The sequence below is a fragment of the Pristis pectinata genome, chromosome 1 (assembly GCF_009764475.1).
Source record: "Pristis pectinata isolate sPriPec2 chromosome 1, sPriPec2.1.pri, whole genome shotgun sequence".
NCBI lineage: Eukaryota > Metazoa > Chordata > Chondrichthyes > Rhinopristiformes > Pristidae > Pristis > Pristis pectinata.
In genome coordinates this window covers 27,563,083-27,590,929 of record NC_067405.1, presented here as the reverse complement: position 1 = coordinate 27,590,929, position 27,847 = coordinate 27,563,083, and the positions used below count along the sequence as shown (strand labels likewise).

The following is a 27,847-nucleotide window of genomic DNA, read 5'->3' as shown; positions in this document are numbered from 1 at the left end:
TTTTAAGAGAAAAGGAACTAGCTCATCAAGCCTACACCATGAATTGACAAGGGTCTGGTTGATCTTCTGCTCAATTCTATTGCCTTAGCCAATCCCCATAACCCTCAATTTACCTGCAGTCCAAAAATGTATCACTCAGCTTGAATACCGAACATAAAACAGTACAGTACAGGAGCAGGTCACGTTGTGCCAAACTAATTAAGCTAGTGATGCCTAATTACACTAATTCCTTCTGCCTGCACATGGTCCATATCCCTCTATTCTCTGCATATTCATGTGCCTATCTAGGAGCCTCTTAAGCGCCTCAATTGTGTTTGCCTCAACACCAACCCTGACAGCACATTCTAGGCACCCACCACTCTCTGTGTAAAAAAAATGCCCCACACATCTCCTTTCAACTTTCCCCCTCTCACCTAAAATACATGCCCTCTAGTATTAGACATTTTGACTCTAAATATGCTGAAGAAGTAAGTATCCACAGCTCTTTGAAACAGCACAGTGATACAGGTAATAGGGCCGCTGCCTCTCTGTGACCTGAGTTCAATCCTGACTTCTGGTGCTGTCTGTGTGGACTTTGGATTTCTCTCTGTGACCACATGGGTTTCCTCCAGGTGCTATGGTTTCTTCCCACTTCTCAAAGATATATGATTTTGTAGGTTAATTGGCAACTCTTAATTGGTCCTGGTGTTTAGGTAACTGGTAGTACCTGGGAAAGGCAGGGACAATAGATAACAAGGAAATATTTAGTTGGGGGATGGGATTGTTCTATGAACTGGCATAGACTTAAAGGGCCAAGTAGCTTCATTCTATGTCACAAGGAAATATGGAAAATTTCAAAGGTTAGTGAAGAAATTCCTCTTGACCTAAGTAGCAGACCCTTTGGCCTGAGACAGTGTCCCCACATTCTAGAAACTCTAGGCAATTGAAACAACTTGCTTTCGTATTGATAAGCTGTTTCAGAATCTTAAATATTTTAAGGTGATAACCTTTCACTCTTCAAAACCCCAGAGACTATAGGCCCAATCTGCTCCCACTCTCTTCACGGCTCATCACTCACAATCCTTTTGGTAAAGAGGAAGTCATCTGGCTTGAACGTTTGAATTTGCGCTGATTGTTGAAGAGTCTTGATAGAACTTATATGGACAACCTCAAAATAAATTGTCAGCTGGGCTTCACCTAGAGTGGGCTGACACCTGGATACATTGTCCACTTTGCCAGTTTGGTGGCTAACTACCTCAGGGATATCTTTGTGCATATCAAGAGCAAGAGGAAAGTAAAAGAAGGCCAGAGGAATAGGTGTTGCTAGGGAATGGAAGTAAGTAAGGTGGGAAATAAGATGGGAGAAGGAAATAAAGTAAACAAAAGAAACTGCATTTGAGGTCAGCCAACTCAGTTTACTCAATATTTCACAAATTACAAGTGCCTGAATGATTCACTTACAATGACATGCAGTCTGAAGTCAGTTCATAGGCCATATGTAGTGCATTATTGTTATAAAGAGATAAGATTGATAACTGGACTTTCTTGCTGGCAATGAGCATTCCTACACTGCTAAAATAACCTTACTGGGCACCTTTCAGTATCTCTTCAGAGACAGATCCCTGTGAAAGATACATGTTAATTCAAAGCTACTTTAATCTAGTTCAATTTGAAATACTTTGCCTTTCACCTCTGTAGAACTAAATTGAAGCTTATCAGCTCCCCCCGACCTGCACTGAAAATAATTAAAGTTACTAATAAAGATGATTGCTGAAGAAAACAAGGTCAATGATGACATCCCCATTTTCGTTAACTGTAATTCTTTCCTTCTTTATTCAAAGATATTTCAAAATTCAGCATGTGCCATATAATTTGCATTTTTAAATTAACGTTCTATATCTAGATGAATATCATTAGGTTTTTTTTGAGAATTGAAGTGAATGAAGACCAAAAATATGGCAAATTGTCAGAGGAATCTGGTGAATAAGCTCTGCTGATTGGAATATGTGAGAAGTGTGGATGGCGGTGATGTAACAGAGGGCTGGAACTATCATGTTTGATGTCTGACTTCTTTAAGTGAAAGAATGAAGTGGGTGAATATCCTAGAACTTGTTAAGCACCCTTTGGGGGTCAGGAAGGATTAATGCTGAACTTTCCCAGCAGGAATTAAATGGGTTGATTAGAATCTATGATAGAGTAGATGGTACATGAAGTGCAAAAGAAGGTTTGATGGGTCATCTAACCTTTTTTTTTGTTTCGTAATTTATGTTCTTTCATCCCCTAATCTGACATACTGTCACATTCATTTTCACTTTTTCCTCATTCTAACTATAAACCTTACCAAAGTTCATTACTGTGCTCTCAGCCTCAGCACATGGATGGGCAAAATACTATCTGCTTTTTAAGCTGTGATGTCAAATAAAAGAAGATTTGAAATGGTCTTTTCAGGTTCAGTCATAGCGAGTATTGGTCTTGTATATTCTTCAGTTCAAGTGTTTACAGTTTAAGACGAAAGGCAGTACATTTATTTATACTGGGTGATGACATATTTCCTGCTGATTTATACTCATCCTCTGATACATGTATTGAGCCTAAAACCAACATCATACTGCATAATTGGGTGACATTCTGGTGTTTTGTGTTTTATTTTGCTGACCAAAATATAAAATGATGACCTGAATATAATCTGAATACACTTCCTGAAAACAGCAATTTGTATCCCTTATTTCTAGGAGGAACTTGTCATGAATATGAGTGGAGGTCAAGTCCCTGGAATGGCAATGAGCGAAGTGTGTGGTGTGTCCGCTCAGATGGTGTAAACGTGACAGGTAAAGGATCGTATCTAACTCTTCAGTCTGCAGACTTCTACAGTTAGATTAATGTTTGATTTTAAATAATTGTTGACCTTTACAAATTCTATTCATTGCATTCCTCAAAAATAAATTGTCACTTAGGATTCTTCTGGAGTGGGCTGTAACTTAAAAGCAGAATGATTTATTTCCAGTTTTGACATTTAAGTTGTTACTTGTCTTGAAATGCCTGATGCTGTCTGATCTCCAGAGATAAGCAGACTCAAGGTTGGTTAGTACTTGGTTAGGAGACCTCCTCAGAATCTCTGGGAAGGTCGGCTTTACCCAGAGAGGAGATGGTGGTCACCAGGGAATCCTACCCAATAAGCCCCTATGGGGCAAGATACATAGCATCGATGATATCCCAACGGCCCTCGTTTCCCTGAAATCGACTTTGATTTAAGTTGTTTTTGTATAATTCTATTGTTATGGAATGATATTTAATGGCAGATCTAACTCTCTTCTTCGTCCTGCAAACTGAATCATGACCATGGTTGGTTACTTCTTTCTTGTAACATAAACCTGCACCTCATTGACTGTCTCTGAATGCCTCATTCTGATTAATACCTTCACCATTACTTTCTGTTCTGGAACATCTTGACTGTCACATGGATGCAAACTTCTCTAGCAATGGTCCTCTGCTCAAGAAGATATCATCATCTCTTTTGGTCTCCTTATCATCACCTTTCAGTGATGTACCCTGACCTGGATATGCTGTTATTCTGTCCATTCCTTAAGAATGACTGCCATTTCTGTGGTTTCCAATCTGCAAAAGTAAAAGTGGAGTACACTTACAACTGACCAAACTAGTGGAGCAACCAACAATCTGCTGGAAGAACTCAGTGGGTCAAGCAGCATCTATGGGAGGAAAAGAATTTCCGACGTTTCTGATCAAAAGTCTGCATCAGGAACCCGAAACATCAACATTTCCTTTCCTCCCACAGATGCTGCTCAACCTGCTGAGTTTCTCCAGAAGATTGTTTGTTGCTCTAGATTCCAGCATCTGCAGTCACTGGTATCTCCTTAACTATATGGTGGCACATTTTTCCTCATCCTTTGTTCACACAGTCATCAATGGTGTGTCCCAGTGTTCTAAGCTTCTCCTCCTTATTCTGATTAGCATGCAGCCTTGGCTGATGTTATCACAAGTGTGTGTTCACTTTTCAACAGCCACATTAATATCCATTTCCACCTTGGACAACAAGCACTGGGAATTTTCAATCATCTAAAGCTGTAACAAGCTAAAAATATTCTTTTCTTCAATATGGCCAAAAATAAAACCTTCCTTTTGTTTTGACAAATGTCTATCAACTTGTGTCCTTCCTGTTTGGCACCGAGATACAGCTCAGTGATTTAGTGTTTAGCATAATGTTGATTAGTTCATCATCTTTTTGCCATATTTAATTTGAAATCTTCAGTTTTTACCAATGCAGCAGGGACCAGCTTCAACTCAGTCCTACTGCATTGGTAAAAACCTGAGAAAATTTCAGCTGGTGTCTTTTATTTTCATTTTCTTCTCCTTCTCCATTTGTAATAAAAATCCATATTTCACCCTCAGTATATGTGTTTATATCCTTACTTCTATTAAGGCCCAAATCTCCCATCATTCATCTCCTCACAAAGCTCCATTGGCTCCTCAGGACCTTCTCATAACTTTAAGGTTCAAATGCAAGTATTCCCATGACCTCACATTCTTGATGCAGGGTCTCAACCCAAAACATCGACCATTCCTTTCCTTCCACAAATGCTGCCTGAATCACTGAGTTCCTCTAGCAGCTTGTTTTTTGCCCACTTCCTTGAGGTTTGATGTTTTCAAGCTGTAGACACTGTTTCTTCAGCACCAGCTTACAACTTGCTTCATTGCTGTCTCTCCTCTCCCACTATTGATTGCTCCTCCAACTACTTTGCTTCGTGCTCTGAACTGCCCTTCCTCACCATGTCTCCATATATTTAAATTAATAAAAATCCTTATGGCCCTCTTCACCCTCCTGCAACACCACATTGTATTCCTTCACTCTTCTCCATGATTCATACAAGCATTAAGCTATTTTTTTCTCTATACTGAGGGTTAAAGAAGCACAAATGTTTACTTGAGCCAATCTGTTGTGTCATTACTGACACCTGGTGACCCAATAGGTTAGCTGCCTCCAAACCAGCCTATCACTAAGTACATCCTAAAACTGATACAAAGATATTCTAGTGAAGCCTTTGACCATATTCATCCACTTTGTTTGGTACCTTCTTTCTCTTTCCTTTCCTTCTTTATGCAGCATTATTAGCAACCATATTGCATTGTTTGGCTGCAACATATGTCAAAATACACCACATCTGCTTGAGCATCATGGCCTCAAGGGAACAAGTTGGAGTGTGCTAGACTGTGCAATTCTTTCTGCTAGGTCAATTCATGATGATCATGGGGAAATAAAAGATAAGATAAGATAAGATCTTTATTAGTCACATGTACATCGAAACACACAGTGAAATACATCTTTTGCGTAGTGATTTTGGCGGGCAGCCCACAAGTGTCGCCACGCTTCCAGCGCCAACATAGCATGTCCATAACTTCCTAACTTGTACGTCCTTGGAATGTGGGAGGAAACCGGAGGACCCGGAGGAAACCCACACAGACACGGGGAGAGCGTACAAACCCCTTACAGACAGTGGCCAGATTTGAACCCGGGTCACTGGCGCTGTAAAGCATTGTGCTAACCACTATGCTACCGTGCCCACAGGATCACACTAATTATCCAGCTCTTGGTTCCCATGGGATTCAGGTGAAGGGCTGAGAGGCTAGTTGTAGAAGGACACAAAGCAGTGCATCTATTTAGTTAACTTACTCTCTGGGAACTTAAATGCCATAAAGTGCACAGGGATATTAAAACTTCTTGCCTGTTCACACCAATGCCCTTGGTTCCTTCCCCCAAAACATTTAAAATTAATATAATATGTGACATGGAACATTAATCAGAACACCTTTATATTGAAAATGTAACATTATTTATTAAACAAATGGTGACCACATTCATAATTCAAACTTGTAAAACCTGTAACTTGGATATTTTCCCATATTATTCAATTTGAGCATGATTTTAGTAGTGTTAATAAACATTGCAATATAAAAACATACATATTTAATATTTTCCCATCTCCTGTATTATTGAGCCTTATAAATTTATAATGTCTGTGTTAAATTCAGGAGGTTGTTCTCTTCTGAACCAGCCAACTGCCACCAGGCACTGCAATCCATCCTGCTCTAAACCATACTCCTTCTGTACACAGGTAAGAATTGGGAGAAAATTCCCTGTTCTCTGTAAGTATCTACCATTTAATGGTTATTGATTGGAACCTTAAAAATCTGGCTGCCCTCTGCTTTTATGTTCCAGTTGTAAAATAAGTGCTGAACCACTAGTTTTAATTACCTTCCATAAAAATGCAATTGATTTCCTTATAAAGTGATTGATCCACCACAAAATGGTAATAAGACTTTTCCCTGACCCACTGGTATAATTTAATGCAAGTGAGAAGCTTTATCAGTAAATGAGCCTGTCATTGTGGTTTATAATTCAGTTGCAAAGTGCTTGCATTGAGCCGGTTGCAAGACTTTAACCTACAATGTTGTGGGGTCAAATCCTAGTTCTGAAACTTATGCTAAACACCTAAGGGTATAGTAATAGTTAACTTACTGTACTAGATTCCAAAACCTGGATTATTTATTGATCTGAAGGCATGAGTTTGAATCCCAGCAAGACATGCTTCAAAATAGTACTGTAGAATGTTTAATGTCCACTTAAATGTCAGCCTTGACTCATTTCTGAAGGCTCTGGAGTAGGGCTTTAACCCACAACCTAATTAGTGCTGGGATTGAGCCAAAATTGACATGTTAAAACATTAGTTATTTGCACAAAAGGATTAAGTGTTTAATGCCATACCACATTATTATTTCCCCTTTTTTTCCATAAATTGTGTCATCGGTTATCTGTTGTGCAAAGCTAAGTAATTCTGGTACCTCAGCAGTTTTTCATAATACTTGGGGTCAACAATAGTGTTAAACATCAAGGGGGATTTGCTGGACAGGATAAGGGGATAGTAATGTAGTTTACAGATAAGCTGCTGATGGCCTTTTCAGAAATGATGACTACTTTAAATCAGGTGGAGATATGAAAAGCCTCAAAACTACTTCAGTGTTTTGTGAACCATTACAGGTACTGCAGTATTGCAAAAGAATTTATAAAATATCCATATAAATAAGGGATAGCTGAGTAAAATGGACTTTACCAATCTGGGATATAAGAAACACAGTTATGTTAATAGTTGAAACATCTTTATAATTCACTGTATCATTTATATTATTAAAGAGATATTTTATATATCATATATATAATATTTTCAGAACATTTTAATTGTTTGTTTCAGTTTTACTGCAGAATATAATTTTGAACAATGAAGGCCAATATAAAAAGGCCTACAACAAGCTTCCCCAAAACAACTAGAGCTGGCCAATGAATAAAAGAAGTAACACGTGATCAAGATTGTTTTCACTATAAACAGACTTTTACTGCCCCCTGGTGATAATATATTGAAGGTGTGGATCCACTTTGTTTGAGGAAGCTCAAACTCTTATTTTCATAGTATTTTCAGTTTCTTTTTTTATGATTACAAAGCTGAATAAAGTTAAATCATGGACGTGATCATGAAACATTTCTGAGTTGAGGGTGGCACAGTGGGTGGGTGGCATGGTGGTGCAGCAGTTAGAGCTGGATTTGAACTGATCCTCAAGTGCTGTCTAAATAGAGTTTGCAAGTTCGCATCCTAACCACGTAAGTTTCCTCTGGGTTTTCCAATGGCATATTGATAGGTTAAATAGATGTTTTAAAGTACCACAGTGGAGGTTCGTGGCAAAAAAAATCAAAAGGCTCAGTAGGTTTCAGAATGAAAATTCCAAGAGATAATGACAAATGGAATGTTCCTACTTGGCTCAATATCTGCACAGTCACACCTGAACTTATACATCCTGTTCATTTATTTAAAATAAAAATCAAAATATAAAATCAACTGAACACATGAAAAGTTTTAAAATGTTTTAAAAAATTAAATAGGCTTCTTAATTCCTTTCTTCCCCACAGCAGTACAATCCCAGGTGAAGTGGATTCTACACAGCAAGGATGTCCATGCAATGGAGACTGTGTAGAAAAGACTAACCAAAATATTTATGGCTAAACAATGATGACAACATAGATTTACTGTCAGTTTTGATGAGCAAAGCTAATCAGCAAACTAAAACACTAAGGACCTTAGAAAAGTATCTTCCTCTTTTGAAAGGCAATAAAATATCTGATGAGCACTGAATATGGACAACATTTTATTGAAAACTTCATAGATATTTCTCTCCAATATTTTCCCTGCAGGTTTTTCTATCTTTGCAGAATGAAAATTTCTAATACTCTCTTAACATCCCACTTGCTCACTTCTGACCTTGCCAACCTCCACTGGCTCCCCTCAGTGCTACAAGATGCTCAAGACCTGACACAGCCTGACTCAGCTACTATCTAACAGCATCACATGGGTCAATACGTTCTTGACCTCTGCACCCAGATCTCACACTTGAGTCCAGGAATAATGCTAAGCTGAGGGGCTGGCTTTACTTTGTATTCAGACTGTTTTCTTTTATGCCAGCCATGGCTTTATTATATTTAATTGAATGGTTCACTAACCAGGAAAGGCCAAGTGAAGATGTAATCTATATTAGAAGAATGTGTTTTTGTTTAATCAATGTATTATTTTATGTTACAGAATTTCTTGAAATAGACAAATAATTATTAAAAAATCAGCTGATTCTAAATTTAGAGATGTTTGTAAAGATCTTTGACAGTACAAGCTGACTATTAGGGTTTTTAGTTAAATGATTACTATAAATTGCTCCTAATTTGTAGGTGAATGGTAGAATGTTGGGGGGGGGGAGTTGATGAGACTGTGGGAAGAATAAAAAATGGGGTTGAGGTATGATTAGTGTAAATGGGTGATTGATGGTTGGTGCAGACTCAGTGGGCCAAACGGCCTGTTTCTGTGTTCGATGTCTCTATTGGTATTGGTATTGGTTTATTATTGTCACTTGTACCAAGGTACAGTGAAAAACTTGTCTTGCATACCAATCATACAGGTCAATTCAATACACAGTTCAGTTACATTGAGTTAGTACAGAGTGCATTGAGGTAGTACAGGTAAAAACAATAACAGTACAAAGTAAAGTGTCACAGCAACAGAGAAAGTGCAGTGCAATAAGGTGCAGGGTCACAACTAGGTAGATTGTGAGGTCAGAGTCCATCTCATCGTGTAAGGGAACTGCTCAATAGTCTTATCACAGTGGGATAGAAGCTGTCCTGAAGCCTGGTGGTACATGCCCTTAGGCTCCTGTATCTTTTACCTGATCGAAGAGGAGAGAAGAGAGAATAACCTGGGTGGGGTCTTTGATTATGCTGGCTGCTTTGCCAAGGCAGCGAGAGGTAAAGACAGAGTCCACGGAGGGGAGGCTGGTTTCCATGACGCATTGGACTATGTCCACAACTCTCTGCAGTTTCTTGCGGTCCTGGGCAGAGTAGTTGCCATACCAAGTCATGATGCATCTGGATAGGATGCTTTCTATGGTCTCTGTGACTATGATTTTATGATTGGGGCTCAGGTTCTTCACTCAATGATCTAGTCACTGTTTGTAGTCTGGTCTATTCTATGAGATAAGTGCAACAGTAAGGCTTCGAGTTTGATAAGACATCCAGGCCCCCAAATGTAAGTGCAGCTGTGGAAATTATGGTAGAAGTGTGGGCCAAGTCAAGCAAGATCTGACTCACTATTTCCACCACAGTATCTTGCTCATTATTGAGATCATTTGATTAATTCTAAGGCCACAGTTATTTGCCAAACAAATAATACCTTTGACAAGGAAAATGGAGATGTGGCATTAAAATTTGCAGGTGTTACCTAAAGGCAGGAGGTCCTGGTACAGAAAAGAGATGGTAAAGAGGGGATCTGGTAGAGGTCTTGAAGGTTAAAAAGGGTCTTGAAGTCCTGATATGGAGAACTTGTTTCTACTTGCAGTGTGGGCACTAACACCTCAATTTTTTAAAAAGGGAGGAATTTCTTTGCAAAGAATGTGCTTAGTATGTGGATGTTGCTCCCAGCAGTTGAAGCAGATGGCTGATATGAACAAAAGTGAAAAATAGGATGTGGGGGTATAGTGGGATAAGACTTGCATGAAATGTAAATAACTGCATAAATTAAATTGTATGAGTGACCTGTTTCTTTGCTGTAGATTCTGTCTAATCGAGTTTCTTAAGAACCTAGAACACTTGGGGAAAAGAATTGCAGAGCTTTCTCCTCCTGAATAAATAATTCAAAGGTTTTCCACCTCTCCTCAAAACTCAGATGCCTTAAGCCAAGAAATGATTTGGTTACACTTTTTTTTACCCTTTTCACCTAGTACATATATCATCACTTAATGCCCTAGATGTACCATACCATCAATTTATGGTTGGCACAATATAATGATTAGTAGAATTCTATTCACTGCAAGAGTAAAAAAACAATAATGTTAAATTTTCATAAAGCAAAAAAAATTGCTGAATCTGGAAACCAAAAATAAAAGCAGTGTTCCAAGTAGTTTCAACTTTTATTTCAAGCATAAATATCTCCATTGTTATGAAGCAATATTTTATTTCTCCCTGTGTAACATCATTAGGGAATTTATTTAAATTTAAATTTTATTTACAGCGTGGTAACAGGCCCTTCTGGCCCAACGAGTCTGTGCCGTCCATTTTAAACCCAAATTAACCTACCCGTACGTCTTTGCAATGTGGGAGGAAACCGGAGCACCCGGAGGAAACCCACGCAGACACGGGAGGACGTACAAACTCCTTACAGATAGCGACGGGAATCGAACCCCGATCGCTGGCGCTGTAATAGCGTCGTGCTAACCGCTACGCTACCGTACCGTATAAACATTATACTATATATGTTGCATTTTTCTGCATATATATTATTCATAACATACATGTGTGTTTAGAATTATATATATTTGTAAGATGATACCGTTATTTAATAAAATCAAGTAGAAGGAAGGTAGTAAAGATACCGTATAAAGCAACGATTGACCACAATTCACGTAATCTGGTGTTGCAATCCATTGAAAGTCCTTGCACAACTGCTACACTTTGTTACCTATCAGCAATAAAAAAGTGGATTGGTTTAAACATAAGATCAGATGCTCGTTTGTACCATGAATATCTGAGATGAAATAGAAGCCATTAGAATGTGCATATTAACAGTTGCAAAAGTCAGCCATTTTCATCCTTTTATTAACACCTATATTCCATTTTAAATAAGGTTTACATGAACCTTTTCATTTGATGTGAATAAGTGCTGCAGTGGTTGTGAAGACTTTCCTGTCTAGACTTTTCATCATTGTAATGCCTCTCACTTTGATTGAATTAAACTCTCTGATCTATACCGTTATTAGATCTGTGGTGGTTTGGCAACAAACATTTTATTTTGAAAGGTAGGTTTATTGTTATTAGTGTTGTAACTTTCCTTTAAATCAATGGAATAAAGCTCTTGATTTTTATATATTCACCTGGGATTTTACACAATCAAGTAATTCCTGCTGCTCTCAAAGCGATCACAAGAAAATGAATGACAGGCACATTTATCTAGTGCCATTCAGGATACTCCAACAACTTAAGTTTTTTAAAAAATTAACTAACTGCTGCAGTGTAGGAGGCACAGCAGCCAATTTACATACAGCAAGTCCTCATGAATATCAGTGTGGTAAAGCTCAGATAATCTGTTGTCTAAATCATCCCTCTGATCTTCTTTGTAATTGTACAATAGTATATTTTACATCCATTTGAGAGAGTAGACAGGATTTTGGTTTAAGATCTCAGCTGAAAGACAGAACCTCTGACAGTGTTACATCCTGTCAATATTATGTTGGTGCTTTCGCCCAGATATTTGTGTTCAAGTTTCGGACACTTGAAGAGTAAATTCAGGCACATATATGGATATTCTCTCAAAAGTGACTCATCTTTTGGATCACCAAATTTGTTATAGGTCACATCAGGAGTGTGTCATCTCTACTTGCCTAATTGAATGCAGAACCATCCACAATGAAAAAGCTCAGCACCATTCAGGACAAAACCCCAGCAGATTAACATTAATCAATCAGCATCGTATTATTAAATCTTCCTGCCACTGGTTGCATTGCATTCCATCTACAAAATGCATGGCAGTTATTAATCAAGGGTTCATTAGCATTTCTGCCCAATCATCTGACCTCTATCTCCCCGATCTACAAAGGCAGCAGGTGCATGGGAACATCACCACCTGAATGTTTTCTGCATGCCATAGATTATCCTAACTTGGAAATATATTGCTGTTCTTTTACATTGCTGAGTCAAAGTCTGGAACTTCCTACCTAACTAATATGGGGATACCTTCAGCACATGGCTTATAAGGGTTCAGGAGAGCATCTAACCACATCAAAAGTAAGTAGGAAAGGGAGTCAAACGCAGGCCTTCTTGCTGATACCTACAGCCTATGAAAAACACAAAATGGCGAGCACTTGGATATTGGCATCTCTGCTGCCTTGGTACTTGCATTCCACATGCTATGAACCTTCATTTTTATTTATACTTTGAATCTAAGTATTTAGTATTAGCACTAGTTCATCCTTGTGTGATACTTTTGTAGCATATGTGTAAGTCAGATGTATCTCTACAGGAATTTTGCAAATTTCTAGAATGGTTTGTTAGTTGATGTGCAACATTCAAGAATAAAATTCTTCTTCTTTCTGCCAGTAACATGATAAAGGAGGTGCATAAATTGAATTAATCACTTCATTGTCACACAAACCTCAATTAATCTCACCTTGTGAAAATACATTTTTCATTGTATCCTCTGCTCGAAAAAGCTCAGTCTAAATTATCTGAAAATTCAGTTTAGCACAAACTTTCCAATACGTTTTGCTCATGTTGATGAATTAAAATGACAGAATAACTCAAAATATCTGAATATCAGTGGAAATTTATGGTGTATTTGGTACTCAACAATGTTTGTATAATAGTTGAATGAGGGTTGATGAAATGAAACCTATTTCTAACCTGTTAATATTTCTTTGCTTTATACAAGAAGGTATGTTTGCTCCAACCTGATCCGAAATCTATCCTTATGATGTTTAATAATTGATGTGCTGTAATCAATCCTCAGGGAGGTGTGTGTGGCTGTGAAAAAGGTTTCGTGGAAGTAATGACTCCTTATGGATTTCTTGATTACTGTGCTAAAATCCCCATGCCTGAGGAGAAGAAAGCTGATGTTAAAACCAACGTGGGAAAGAACAAACTGAGCAATTCAAAATTCCAGGCTTTTTTTAAAGGATGGTCCATTGATCCTTTTGATCCAGGTAATAATTATATTAACAAACTAAGCAAGAGGGAAAAGGTTGTGAGATCGGGGCATTTGTTACTGAAATTGCCTGGTCAGTATTTAAAGATAAATTAGGCATTTGTTTAAAGGATAGAGGAGGAAACTGAAATAGGAACAGGATTACTCCTGGAATCCATGCATTCCAGCTGAGATTTTTGGGGAAAAATGCCTAAATAAACATGATGGCAGATTAGAAATTCAATAATCCTGAGATTCAATAATCTTGTAGACTTTGAGTGAGGGTCCAATAGGAAAACCACATTATGTGCTGCACCTCCTATAGGTGGGGTTTCTGCTTCTATGAAGAAAAATAATGGTGTTAACTTGCAATGGAAAGGACACTATGTTTGGCCTGCTCCTATAATATTACACATTTTTGGTGGCGGGGGGGGGGGGGGGTGGTGTTAGCCAAGAAGGCAGAGCTGGTTGAGCAGGAGGGGCTGCGAGCAGTGGTTGTGGCGGAAATGAGGGAATGTAGTGGTGAGATGGTGGGGCATTTCTCAGAATTTACAACTCATCCTTGATGTTCTCATCGGGACCTAGGTGATACTTCTGGCAGTGACCTCTACCTGTCTGTTTCCTTCTGTAGCTTTAATATCTAAACAACCCCTGAAAAATAAGTGAGAGTCCGGCCTTCAGATTTCAAGTTAAAGGACTCCCATACATTTCAGAATGCAATGTTCACAGCTCTCAATATGCTCTGTGTTATAGAGTCATACAGCAGACCCTTTGGCCCAGCTGGTCCGTGCCGACCAAGGTTCCCATCTATGATAATCTCAGTTACCTGCGGTTGGCCCATATCCCTCTAAGCCATGTACTTGTCCAAGTTCCTTTTAAATGTTGTTAATGTACTTGCCTCAACCACTTCCTCTGGCAGCTCATTCCATATACTGACCACTGTCTGGGTGAGAAAGTTACCCCTCAGGTTCCTATTAAGTCTCTACCCTCTCACCTTAAAACTATGCCCTCTAGTTCTTGATTCCCCAACCCTGGAAAAAAGACTATGTACATTCACCCTATCTATTGCCGCTCATAACTTTATACACTTTTATTAGATTACCCCTCATTGTCCTACGCTCCAATGATAAAGTCCCAACCTGCTCAACCTCTCTCCACAACTCAGTCCCTTGAGTCCTGGCAACATCCTCGTAAATCTCCTCAACACTCTTTTCAACTTAATAGCATCTTTCTTATAGTAGGGTGACCAAAACTGAACACAGTATTCCAAATACGGCCTCACTAACGTCTTGTATAACTGCAGCATTATATCCCAACTTCTGACTGATGAAGGCCAGTATGCCAAAAGCCTTCTTCACCATCCAGCTGACTTGCGATGCCTCTGTTCTACAACACTCCCTAGGGCCCTACTGTTCACTATGTTCTCTATCTTAAAAAGAAGCTAAAAAGATATTTGTTTTATTTCAAAGTTCAAAATAATTTTTTTGTATCTCCAGAAAATATTCCAACTGCTGTATCCTTCGATGAGGAGGACAGGTATGGTGCAACAGTTCCTCATGCTCAGCCAACCCATCCCCAGTTTTGGGAGGTCACTAAGACACAGATATTATCAAGACAGTGTCTGACTGTTTCTGGTATTGCTCACTTCAGGCTAACTATTTCGCCAGAAGAACCCACTTTACATCTACCCATTGCACAGCTCTGCCTAACAGTCAACATGAACAGAATGCACTCAGTCATATATTGTCCATACGCCCATACTTCTTCTTCCTGTTCATTTACAACAAAATGATATCAATAGACTGAAAATCCTACTAACAGTAACTTATTAAACATAAAGTGTTCATGTGACTGTCTACTCTTGAGGCTTCCCTCTTACCTCCGTTTTTGATGAGGTGCTATAGCTTCATGGCTATCATGCTAACAGTCTTTCTAACCAGACATCCACTGACAGAAGATTATGAGAAGTGATAACACCATGTTTCCAAAGCTTGTTGGAGGAAATGATTGATCCTTCAATCTTGAACAGAGATTGCAATACTCTTATCACAAATACTTATTCAACAAGGATGCTGAAATAGCCCACCCAACCTGCTTTCAGCTACTGAACAGGAATTTAGGAAGAGGAATATATAGAAGTATTGTTTTCCTGGGGTGGGAGGGTGTGATGGGTGGAGGGAAGGAGGGGTAAGCCTCACTTCCATTGCTAAAGCCATTCATTATGCTGGTGCATAAACCTTTCATATGTTTCTTGATAAAAAAACAGCAGATGCCAATGTTTTTAATTATCGTGAGTATTCTATTTCTTTGGTTATTGCTTATCTATGAAAATAGTGTGTACCATAGCTGTCAGCATCTTGACAATATTATAAGGATGAGGGTGCATCACGATAGTTAGCTAGATCAGTCGATATATACCATGATTGCAACAAGTGACCTGTTGGAGCAGTTCACTCCAGGATTCCAAAATTTCATGAAAGAGAAAGCTTTAGCACCAAATGGTGATAATGTTTGTACAATTACATTTATTGCACAAATATACATAGTATTATTCTTACTAAAATGAATACTTACTGCTGAAATGGTGGCAACATAAGCATTCCTGTAGTCTTCATTAATATCCATTGGAAAGGACTGATCTACACTATCCCTTTCACTCTTTCAAATAATTCATTTCAGCACCAGATTAAAACTTCATAGGAGATTTTGGGCAGGTCACAATAAGATTTTGTATCCATATTTATGTATGTTTTAATGGAAAAAAATCCATTAAAGGATACATAAATATGCATGATACTTTAAAAGTAAAACAATAACAACAATATGTTTCAAATACAAATTAGTCAGTGTATTCTGTCTTCACTAGTAACAAGGGAAGTGACATAATTATCGGAAGTTTACCTCATGCATATGTAAGTCATAAAGGCACACATGTTGCTCAGTTTCTCTTTCATTGGAATCAGATATATTATCACTGGCTTATATGATGTGAAATTTGTTGTTTTGCAGCAGCAGTACAGTGCAAAGACATAAAATTATTATAAATTACAAAAGTAAATAAATAGCACAAAATAAAAGAAAAATGAGGTATTGTTTATGGGTTCATGGACTGTTCAGAAATCTGATGGCAGAGGGGAAGAAGCTGTTTCTGAATTGAGTTTGGGTCTTCAGGCTCCTGTACCTCCTCTCTGATGGTAGTAACAAGAAGAGAGCATGTGCCAGATGGTGAGAGCCCTTAGTGATGGATGCTGCTTCCTAGAGGCACTGACTCTTGAAAATGTCCTCAATATAAATTCATCACTGCATTGTCATTTTGGTACTGATAAAGCCACGTAGAAAGAGCAAAGTCCATTATTATTCTGAAGCGGTTTTATCTTACAAGAAATATAAATTTTAAGTTAATACTTGCAATATGTGCAATGAAATGACATTATTGCTGCTCCTTATTTTTTTAAAAAATCCCTAAGGGATGTAGTGAGGTTTTATGCCATTGTTGCTCCTTACATTTCCCGCTAGCCACTTGTGGCTTACAGTGTTACTGATAAGTACTGGAAAAATTAACTATACACACTATATTTGGGTATATAATCAATATTCACATTCATATGGTGCATGTAAATGTAGCTTTTGCATGTAGGTGAATTTTAAAAAAGTATTCTTTATCATTTATGTATTTTGTTTTTTTTGATTACTGCTTTTTGGTTAGCTGTCATTATTGTCTGCTAGATCAATCGTATAACAATTACTGCAAAGGTAACCTGTATGAGCAGGTCATTCCAGGATTCTGAATTTTTGTGAAAGGGAAAGTTTTTCCGCTGAAAGGTGATAATTGAATGTGCACTCGTACATGTAAATCTAATCCAGAATGTTTGTAGCTGTGACGTTAAGAAAGTGTAACACCTTGGGTGCTCTGACAACATCACCCAAACCTGCAGCCTCTTTCATCATGAAGGGTGAGGGCAGCATAGCACATGTGTTTCCCTTCCAAGTCTTAGAATGTTTTGACTTGTAAATATATCAACATTCCTTCATTGTTCCTGGCTTTAATTCCTGTAGTTTCCTGACTAGTAATGTCAGTGTGTCAATTATCAGAAGAACAATGGCTGGGCAAAGTTGCTCACCACCATCTTCTCAAGGGCAATTAGGGATGAACAATAAATGCTGACTTTGCAAACAATGCTCACTCCCAGTAAATGAATTTTTAAAAACAAATGAAGTCAATAGTGTGGGTACATGACAATTGCTAGTTAATTTGGAAAGCCATCCACAGCTTGAGAAAAAATGAAAATTAAGCTGACAATTTCATTCAGAAAAGCTACAGAGAAAGTTGTTAAGTTCAATTTAATTGATGCGCTAAAGAGTGGAGTTCTCTGAAAAAGCTAAGTTATTTTGTTGAGGTGGGATAGAGTTTTTTTCTCTCTATGCAGACCAGGCTGTATTTAGTGAAAACTTGCATACAAAAGTGAAAAAATAGGTTTGATTTAGTAACGATGGATATTCAGAAATGTCCATCTTGGATGACTTAGAGACCACACCCGTGATACTTAGTGGAAAACAAATGGTAGGATGTGGACATGTTCATAAATATTGTACCATTGTACTTTATCACTCAATTGTGCACTATGTTCTGTATAGAACACTCATTTTATCTCTTCATGTACCTGAAAGATTGATCTAATGATACAAAAGGGCAATATGGAAAGGCATCCTGTCAAAAAATTGTTTCTATTGCATTGTTTGTTTTGATAATGACATAGCTAATTTTTATCACTATTGCTTTGTTCCTTTCATTCTTCTGGCTGACATTTATTTAGTTACATATATTTTTTATTACATGGAGTAAATTGACATCCAGAGTACCAAGGCTGTAATTTCCATTAGAAACTCTATTACATTTTCACAATTTGCAGTTAACAGGTTATTACTTATTCAATCAACCAAGAATTCAAACTGGGGGCACACACAAGTCTAATACAAAGTAGCTTTCCAGGGAAGGAAGACAGATTTACATTGCACCTTTAGCTTTCTCTTCAGAACACCACAAAGCACACCCCATGCAGAGCTTATACATTGTAATCATTATTTTCGAAATGCAGGTAATTTGCACACAGCAAACTCTCACAAATAGCAACATGATATTGGCATTATAGTTGATTCAGTAATGTTGAGTGAAGACCTAATATTGCCCAGGACATGGGAGATAACTCACTCATCTTCAAAATAGCGCCCTGGCACCTTTTGTTAGTAGACAGGCCTCAATTTGATATGTTGTCTGAGAGTTGGCTCTTCCAACAACAGTGTTACACTCAGTTGTTCCCAGAATTTAATTCTTAATTACATCATTTCACTCACCTCTTTGGCTTACATTATTTTAATTTTCAGTTTATAGGTTTGCTGAGAGATATAATGTGTGTTTTCTACATAGAATTCAATGCACTAGAGAGAGTGTAGTACAATAATAATGTATTAATTTGTACCTATAACAATACATACATTGTGTCTACTTGCAATAATAAACGATTTTCTTTAACTTTTTTATCTACTTGCTTAAAACTTTTAACTTAGATGAAACAGGAAAATGCTACTGGCAAATACAGAGTGATCGTAGAGGCTGGGCTTAACAATCCAGGGACCTGAGTACAAATCCCATCAAAGCAGCTGTGGACCTTAAATTCTATTATTAATAATAATGACCATAACGATTAGCAGTGACAACTATGAAAGTACTGAAATGTTCTAAAGTCAGTCTGGTTTCTTACAGCTGAGGAAATGTGCCATCCTTACCTGGCCTAGCTTAGATGTGACTCTTAACCTAGTCCATGTGATTGACAGCTGAAGTGCCACCTGAAATGGTTGAGCAAGACACACAGTTCTCACCCCCACATTATCAAGTCACATTTAGGGATGTACACTTGTCAGTGATAGAAAATATCTATTTTAAAATTTAATGTACTACTATTTATCATACTTTTAAAGAATTATTTACAATGATTCACTCAGGTAGTACGTCCATGCTATGTCTCCATTTAATGGATTTAAATGTGATAATTGGTGCATAGTGTTGGTGATTTGGTGCTATTAACTTGTTATGGAAGTTGCACTCTCTTGATGGTTGCTGTCCATACTCCCTGCTTCATCATTTCTACTGTGGACTAGTCAGTTTCATTTCTTTTGTTGGTCTGTCTTGCATTCAATGGTGTGTGGCCCAGTGGCTTCAGCCTTATTGATAACTTTACCTGGATTCAGGTTTTCATAACTGGATTCTGTTCATGCACTGCTTATCCACTCTACAACTCGGATAATGCTGTGGTTGTTGTAGTGTTGGCCTGTTTAACCTGTACATCAGTCAGCCATCATCTTATTTCTTCTTGGTGTTGTGAGAAATATATTTACCTTGGCAAAGTTAAGTTGTACTTTCTGCCATTCAACAGTTCAACTGGCGATTGCATGTCAGGTCTGGGTCTTTTATTTTGCTTCTGTCTGCATTTGATAAGAGTATTCTTGATGTTTGGATGTGTCTGTGCAACAGTGCCTTCTTGGACAGTGTGGGGAAGAGATCAAAATAGTGAGCCTGTTTTCCACTGAAAACTCTCCCAATTCTCCAGGAGTGAATTAAGTTCCATTTTCATTTGCCATTTTCTCAGAATTCATACTGTGCTGGTAATTGTTGTAGCTTTCACATTTCTTATGAATGTGAAATTGAGGTAGTGACCTACAACCAGAAAATATCATTCTTGCTTGTGTGTGAACAAATGAGCTCTTACTAATTGCCATGTCTGAGGTGGCAGATCCAAAACCATTACCTCTTTATTTTGTTGTATTTTTCTGACATACATTTCACGTTGATAACATTCTCTCCATATCTTTGTAGACATTAATCCAGTCCATAGATGACGTAGTTCTCAGCTTCCGATTCTCCTTCCAGTGTGGCTTTGGCTTTAATGATCTACTGAATCCTACTTGTAACTGTTTGGATATCTGGATCTAACCAGTAGGACACCAGGTAGTTCCTTTCATCTTTTTAGGCCATTCTGGAATCACTTGCTGAGAAAGCATCTATAACTCCTTATCTTTGTTGATCTCTTTGATCTTACTCAATTTAGATGATGCATTTACTAGTTAGATCTGTATCTGAAAGTACACTCTTATCTCGTGCTTCTCCTTTAGTGACAGACATAATGTGTACTTGCTAGCAGCATTTCTTTTCCTTATTTGTAATTCAGTGTAAAATCAAAACTGTGATATCTCAAGAGTAATTTTTCTGGTCTTAATGGCTCTCTTCATAGCTTTTGGTTCTGCATTTGGTCGAGGGATCAATTATCACTTTGTGCTATAAATTTTCTTCCATAGTTAGAGAACACCACGCATCCATATACAACAGTTAGTAGTTCTCATTCTGTAGATATTCTATGCATATCGTATTTCTGCTGACATGAGTGCTTTAGTAGCAAATGCTATCAGCTTTATCAGCTTGTCATCTTGTACTGGTGCTGCTGCTGAGCCTTTAGTAAAGGCATCTTCCTGCATCTACCTTCAAAATGACAGTTTTTTTTCTCTCTGCACTAGTAGAACAGGATCATCTCAGGAAAACTCATGTCAATGGACTGTGAGCACTTGGCATTTAGCACCTTCTTTTTCATTAGTCTCTCAGGTTTGCTGTATTTCTGTGATGTGAGGAATGAAAGAATTCATGTCTTGAATTAAACCTGGAAATCTTCTCAATTCTTTCCTGCCCTTTGTTGCTTTTATCTGAGCTTGGCTTAACTGTATATACCATTCTAAAGAGCTAATATACTCTTCCTTAATGATGCATTCACATATCCTCCCCAGCTTATGAATGCTTGAGTTATGTGCAACTTGTACATACAAATGACTGGTGGGATGCTTTTGCCATCTACTGTGGGGCTGCAAGCATCTTCTTCTGGGTGGGAACTTGGTTCATGGGTTACAAACAGTTCACAGGAATGGAACACTGCCGTAATGTCAGGAGGACCTGCATTAAAATTTTATTTCTGGCCAGCCTTTCTGTTTTTTGCCATCATCTCATAAGCTCTGTTATCCACACCATATATCTGAATGTCATTTGCTATGCCTACTACTCCCTTGCATTGTCTATTTGCCTTATCCACCTGGTGATGAAACATATCCTGACTCTAAGGACTAAAGACAGACCTTAGGAATATGCATCATCCAAATGTTGTGTTAAATGTTGTTAATAGTAAAGATTTCTCATCGAGTTTTAGATTTCAATACCTTTTTCTGCCATCAAGTTTGCTGAAGATTTTGGCCTCTGCCAGTATTGGTGTAATTTATTCCAAGGTTAAAGTTGGATAGTGGATTATTTAAGTCTTTTACATCTAAGCACATCCTAATCCATCTTAATCACCACAATGGAGTCAATCCATTCTCCCAGTTTAGTAACTTTGGCTGTTACCCCCATTCTACTCCACCTCTTGTGCTTCCAAGTCTTATCTTCAACTCAGTTTGTACTTTATGTGGGAATGGCTGACTGGTTTCATATGGAGCTGAACAGTAATGTGATATTTAAAATCCTCAAAGCTTCCAGCCATTCCATCAGATCATTCAGTTTATGTTTGGTTTCTTCTAGTCGTTATCCATAGTGAAATTATCCATAGTTTGTTTTATAGTTGAGCTCCTCATCTCCAATCAAAGGATATGCTGGGCCCCAAATGATTTGGCTATGTTCCTTTTATCCATTTCCTTGCACTTGATTATACTGGTTGTGTTTTGTCAATAGACCCATCTAGCTTTGAAACTCGTATCCGTCGATCCAAGGATTCAATTTTGGCTCAAGCCGTTTACTGAAGTTTTTTGAAGATCTTGTCAGAACTTTTATTCTCTGACTCACATATTTTCCAGATGTAGAAAAGATTGAAACCTTTCTCTCCCTTCATAAAATAATGCAGCTGACATTTTCTCTTTGCTTCTCCTTTTTGGAAAACAGTTGAATGTGAGTTTACATTTTTGCTTAAGTTTTCCGAATGTCTTTACAATGTCTTTAGTTTAATACAAGCTGGAAAAGTACAGTCATCCCAACCATCTCTGACACACTGGATATAGACAGTCACAACAGATTAGCATTGTTCTTTTAAGAGTGCAATGGAATTGTACTTGCTGGACTATTGTTGTCATGTTACATCTTGTTACCATAGTTCTGTTTCATAATCACAATTTTGGACTCTGATCTAGTTGCTTGTGTTGTATTTGTTTTCCAACTACATTGCAGTTAGCCACTGTGTTGAATGCATATATCCCTATGTACATTTAAAACAGCTGACCAGAGGAAGTGGTGGAGACTTACTGTTCTATTACATTACAGATTATGCTGTTTACAGAGAATATTGTTTGCCACATTACTTTCCCTATGTAGAGCTGCTATTTAGCTGTTGAGTTGTATTGCAAATCAAAGATTATATAAAACTCTCTTGTTTAAATTCTTAATATAGTAGTTGCTACAGCTTTTATTTATGAATAATTTTGACTCCATTGGTGTTAATAGCAGTGAAATTGACAACAAATGAATTAGTTCTGGTCAGGCCAGGTGATTTCTTTTTACATTGATACATTCTGTTCCATGGGAATCTTTTAGAACATGTTACTTCTGAGATTCAAAGATGATTTAGATATAAACAAGTGGGGAAAAAAGAAGTCATTGGTAGTTAAACAACAACTTTCTCTCTGAGTTCTGCTGTTATAGTTAATTATTGGAAAAGTTCATGTTGGGAATGTCAAGTGAAAGGCAGAATTTGCAGTCAATAATAAAGCAAGCAGATTAGAGGCTGACTTGGAAGATGACTCTTCAGAAAGACTTAATGATTTCTGCAAGAACATTCCATCTTTTGATGCTTGCTGTATCATGGATCAGTTTATGCGACAGACATCATCAAACTGGATGAGCAGCCAATCCCTTTAAGAATTCTCAGGAGAAGTGTTTCTGGAAGCAAAGAACATATTATATAGAGTACAAAATAAAGTTTAGACATACCTATATGATTAACATAGAGAATTAAATATAATGTTTTTTCATTCTAAAATGTGTCACCCAAGACACATTTTGGATGGACAAGTCAAGGGAGGACATACACAGTAAATGGTAGGGCACTGAGGAGTGCGGAGGAACAAAGGGATCCGGGAGTTCAGATACATAATTCCCTGAAAGTAGAGTCACAGGTAGACAGGGTTGTAAAAAAGGCTTTTGGCATCCTGGCATTTATAAATCAAAGTATTGAGTATAGGAGTTGGAATGTTTTGGTGAGGTTGTATAAGTCATTGGTGAGACCAAATTTGGACTATTGTGTGCAGTTCTGGTCGCCGAACTACAGGAAGGATGTCAGTAAGATTGAAAGAGTGCAGAGGAGATTTACTAGAATGTTGCCAGGTCTTCAGGAGTTAAGTTACAGGGAAAGATTGAGCATGTTAGGACTTTAATCCTTGGAGCGGAGAAGAATGAGGGGAGATATGATAGAGGTTTACAAAATGATGAGGGGCGTAGACATAGTTAATGCAAGTAGGCTCTTTCCACCTAGATTAAGAGAGATAAGTACGCGAGGACATGGCTTTAGGGTGAAAGGGGAAAGGTTTAGAGGGAACATTAGAGGGAACTTCTTCACTCAAAGAGTGGTGGGAGTGTGGAATGGGCTGCCATCTGATGTGGTAAATGCGGGCTCGCTCTTAACTTTTAAGAGTAAATTGGATAGATACATGGACGAAAGGGGTCTGGAGGGGTATGGGCTGGGGGCAGGTAAATGAGACTAGCAGAATAATGTTTCGGCACAGACTAGAAGGGCCGAATGGCCTGTTTTCTGTCTGTAGTTTTCTATGGTTCTACTATGTTTATGGGGTCATTGGGGAGGGAGGGATGGTAGTTGTAAGCCTGGTCCAGGTGGAATGGCATAGGACTTATCATTAGAGGTAGGGGTGTGTGGTTGAAAATGGGAGAGATGAGTGGTATCATCTGGAACAGTTGGCTACTAGTGGAGGCTGAGGCAGTCAAGACAGAAGGTTGGGTTGGCAATCAGGTAAGTGGTTGGCGGAGGAGGAGATTGGGTGCTTGGAATGGAGGTGGTTTCAAGAAGTTTGGAGAGACTGTGGGAAGTGAGGGAATTAAAAGCTTGGCAAGAGCTGGGTCTCTGGGTCAGAAGTGAGGTGGGTGTGTCGGGGGGAGAGGAAATGCAGTACAATGCTAGCAAGGGTGAATGAGGAAGAGCTCAAAGGTAAGTTTGGATTTCCTTGCAGGCATCCCAGTCTATCACAGCACTGTAAAAGATCTGGTTATCCTGGTTGTGCTAAATTGTGACTACACCTGGGACAACTTATAATAAGTACACTCTATGTTATTTGTGGCCACTACCATAGAGGAACAATAGAAATGTTGCATCACTGGTTTCTGAGTTACCCAATACATACATAATTTCATCTGGATTATTATAATGACAACTCGTTCTGCATAAATATTTCCTTTCAATGTGCTACCTGCTGGGAATGTCATGGTTATTATACACACCTAGTTATAATGAGAAAGTGTTCTTAAAATTGCACAAGTTCTTGTAACAGGAGTGGTCCTACAGTGGTGATGGGTAGAGAATTTTAGGTTTATTTACCCACCTCTGATGAAAGATAGGTTTTTATCAGAATGATGCATGACATGGAAGGTATATTGGAGGTTAACGAATGTATGTGAGAATTTGTGTTGTTCTTATTCTTGTCAGAATATTCAAATCAGTCCAATCACAATTGCTATATTTTTTGGGGGGTGGGGGTGAAATAATAGAGCTCTTCATATCCAGCAGAATTTCCCAAAATCTCAGAGTGCACTATTTACTGTGGCAGTGATGACTCTTCCTTTATCCTCACCAGCTTGGTTTCTCTGTGTGAAATTGTCAGTTTAATGAGCTTGTTTTATGTATTAGCCCCATCTGCTGAATGGATTGGATTTAACCATCTTTCTTGGTTACTTTCAAATGCAGGGCCTCAGTGGTAAAATGACTGTGTTCCAGTTCACTGCACCACCCATTTTCCCTTTCAAAATCCATGGACTATTATTCTTGGAAAATAAGGAATTATTTTTTCAATGGCCATAATGGAACACCAGTCTCCAAACCATTGTTGTCATGGGAATGAGAAAATTACAGCATTTTATTCAACTTGCTGGTTAATTTTTTTCCAGCTTATTGATTCTATTGAGCTGCGAGCTCCTTTTGCAGCTGTTTCATTGGCACATTCTGTGATATCTCAGGATCTGGTGCTTATTTAGAGAAATTCTAAATATCTATGTAAACTTCAAACTATTTCTTCACCTCACAATAGTCTTTCAACGGCAGAAGCACCTTCGATGTATTTATATTCTTGGTAGACTGCTGCAAAAACTACCATGCATTTTAAATGTTAAATAAATGTAAACCTTTTATCATTTTTTTTCATTTTCTTTAACAGATGGTAAGCCAAAGGTCTGGGTTTACGGAATATCTGCTGCTGTAGGGGTCCTCATTATCTTCATTACTGTCCTGTCGTATCTCATCTGGTAAGCATGGAAGCCCAAAACACTTCATATTTCCAATACAATTACATTAATTTTAATTTTTTTCTTGTAGCAAAGAATGTCCAGAAAGCAAGTGCCCTAAATGTTTATTTTAATTTGGGGTTGGGGGCGGGGGGTGTGGGCATTTTAGTGACTGATCCATATTGTGATTGCAAAAACATTTCAACCAAATAGTAGCATGTATTTTGTTTCTGCACTTATTTTGGGAATATTATAAATTAATATATTTTATGAAGCAAATATAATAGGAGATTAGTCAATAAATTAGTGCTATGCTGTTCTAAAATGAGGTAAACTAAATTGTTTAAAATTTATTGTACTAGATTGCTCATTGGAATCTGTCAGCTTACTCGCTCCACAGAATATGAAATCAGTATAATTGTTAAATGCTGAAGACTGGATTTACCTTACAGCTCCAGCTGTACAAATTCAACTGTTGGACTCTACCAATCAGCTTTTGATAAGTCTGATAATCCAAATCTGCCTGCAACACTCCTGCTTAACTCTGATAAGGAAGCATTAATTCATTTCCTTTGCAGCATCCTTCAAAACAAAGATGGGTATTCCACACAGATTAAAATTCATTTGGGTTATTGGAAAATGATACCAGTGTTAACATAAGCAGTCGCAAAACAGTTAATGTCTTAAACCAAATCCTCTCACAGAACCCCTCTATTAGATGGAAATACATTACGTTCATATGTAAATAAAGAATGAGCATGGCTTTGAATTGTCTCCATCTGACAGAACCAGGCAGCACAGGAATTAAATCATAGCAGTCCTCTGCCTCATAACGATCATACAGCTAGGTGGTTCAGGGTGAAACATCAAGAATTTAGGCTAATCTGGATCCTGTTAGAGACAGGCCTCCAAAGTTGTCACACATTCCTAGGTAAGTTTACAAAAAATGTTACAAAGAGCACAGGTGCCTCACTACATCCCATATAAATAGTTTAGATTGCTGCTGACCCCACTTCTCTTTTTGCAGCCCTGAAACCTGGCCTTCTGCTGGGCAATACTGTGGTAACAAGTTGCTTTTGGATGCCTTAGTTGCATATGCAGGCTGAGTTACCAGCTGAGAGCCCCAAAGTTAAAATATCCCCTCTGATTCCACTCTCTAGTACGTCTAAATTGATGCTAAGTTTTATGAAATAGGTTTGCAATTATTTGGATATTTGTTGAACTTAGTATGGAATCACTTTATTGTTGGAATAAAAATTACAATCTTGCCATTTCACTCAAACTTTTTGAGGTGAATCCTGTGTCTACCTGTGAATTGTTTAGGCAGGTCTGCTCACAATCTAGGTGGATTTCTGTTCTTATTGAGCTATGTCTCTGTTTGCTAGCAACGTTAACATTTGAGAATAGTTATTCATTGTTGTCCTTGGTTTCCTTTTGCAGCAAGAAACCAAAACACCAGACACGTCCCACTCCACAACAGAAGCCTCTGACTTTAGCCTATGATGGAGATATGGACATGTAATGGGTTCAGGAGAAGTGACTTCACCTTTGTTCTGTTGATATGAATAGGATGACAGAAGCCTTAACCTTGTGAGCGCACGAACACAAGTGAAGAAGACAAACCTCAAGAATGGTTTTGAGAAATATCTTATAGACCGAGAAGAGGGGAGGATTACTCTCAGAAACTGTAACTGTTTTTATATTGAAATGTGAGTCGGAAAGCCAAACCTAACTGAAAATGATAAGAATTGTACTCATTCTTTAAAATATTTAGTTTATGAACTGAATACCAAGACTGATTATACAACATTCCTTGTTCAATTTTCATATTAACAAGTGAAGGAATAAATTGCATAGAATTTCCAGTACAAATGTATGACGACAATCCAAATGAAACATGATTGCATTTACAATCTGCTATTTGTAAATGCATTCCTGAGGATAAATATTATGTTGCTCAACAAGTACTCTAACTGAAAAGAGACTTTTGAACATTCTGTGGAACTGCACTATATTAGTGTAACACGATTTCTTGCATTTATTGAACAAACAAAAATCTAATATGTACAGTGTA

General features: G+C 37.9%; 1 protein-coding gene across 1 annotated transcript in view; it reads left to right on the top strand.

Moving 5' to 3' along the window:
* The window catches only part of thsd7ba (thrombospondin, type I, domain containing 7Ba), a 448,905-nt gene extending 421,402 nt beyond the window's left edge, over positions 1-27,503 (top strand). Inside the window, exons 23-27 of the mRNA XM_052026976.1 lie at positions 2,712-2,807; positions 6,025-6,107; positions 13,080-13,272; positions 25,707-25,794; positions 27,214-27,503. Of these exons, the coding sequence (XP_051882936.1) occupies positions 2,712-2,807; positions 6,025-6,107; positions 13,080-13,272; positions 25,707-25,794; positions 27,214-27,295 (542 nt within the window). The 3' untranslated portion in view covers positions 27,296-27,503. The remainder of the gene's footprint in view (positions 1-2,711; positions 2,808-6,024; positions 6,108-13,079; positions 13,273-25,706; positions 25,795-27,213) is intronic.
* The last annotated feature ends 344 nt before the right edge of the window (positions 27,504-27,847 follow it).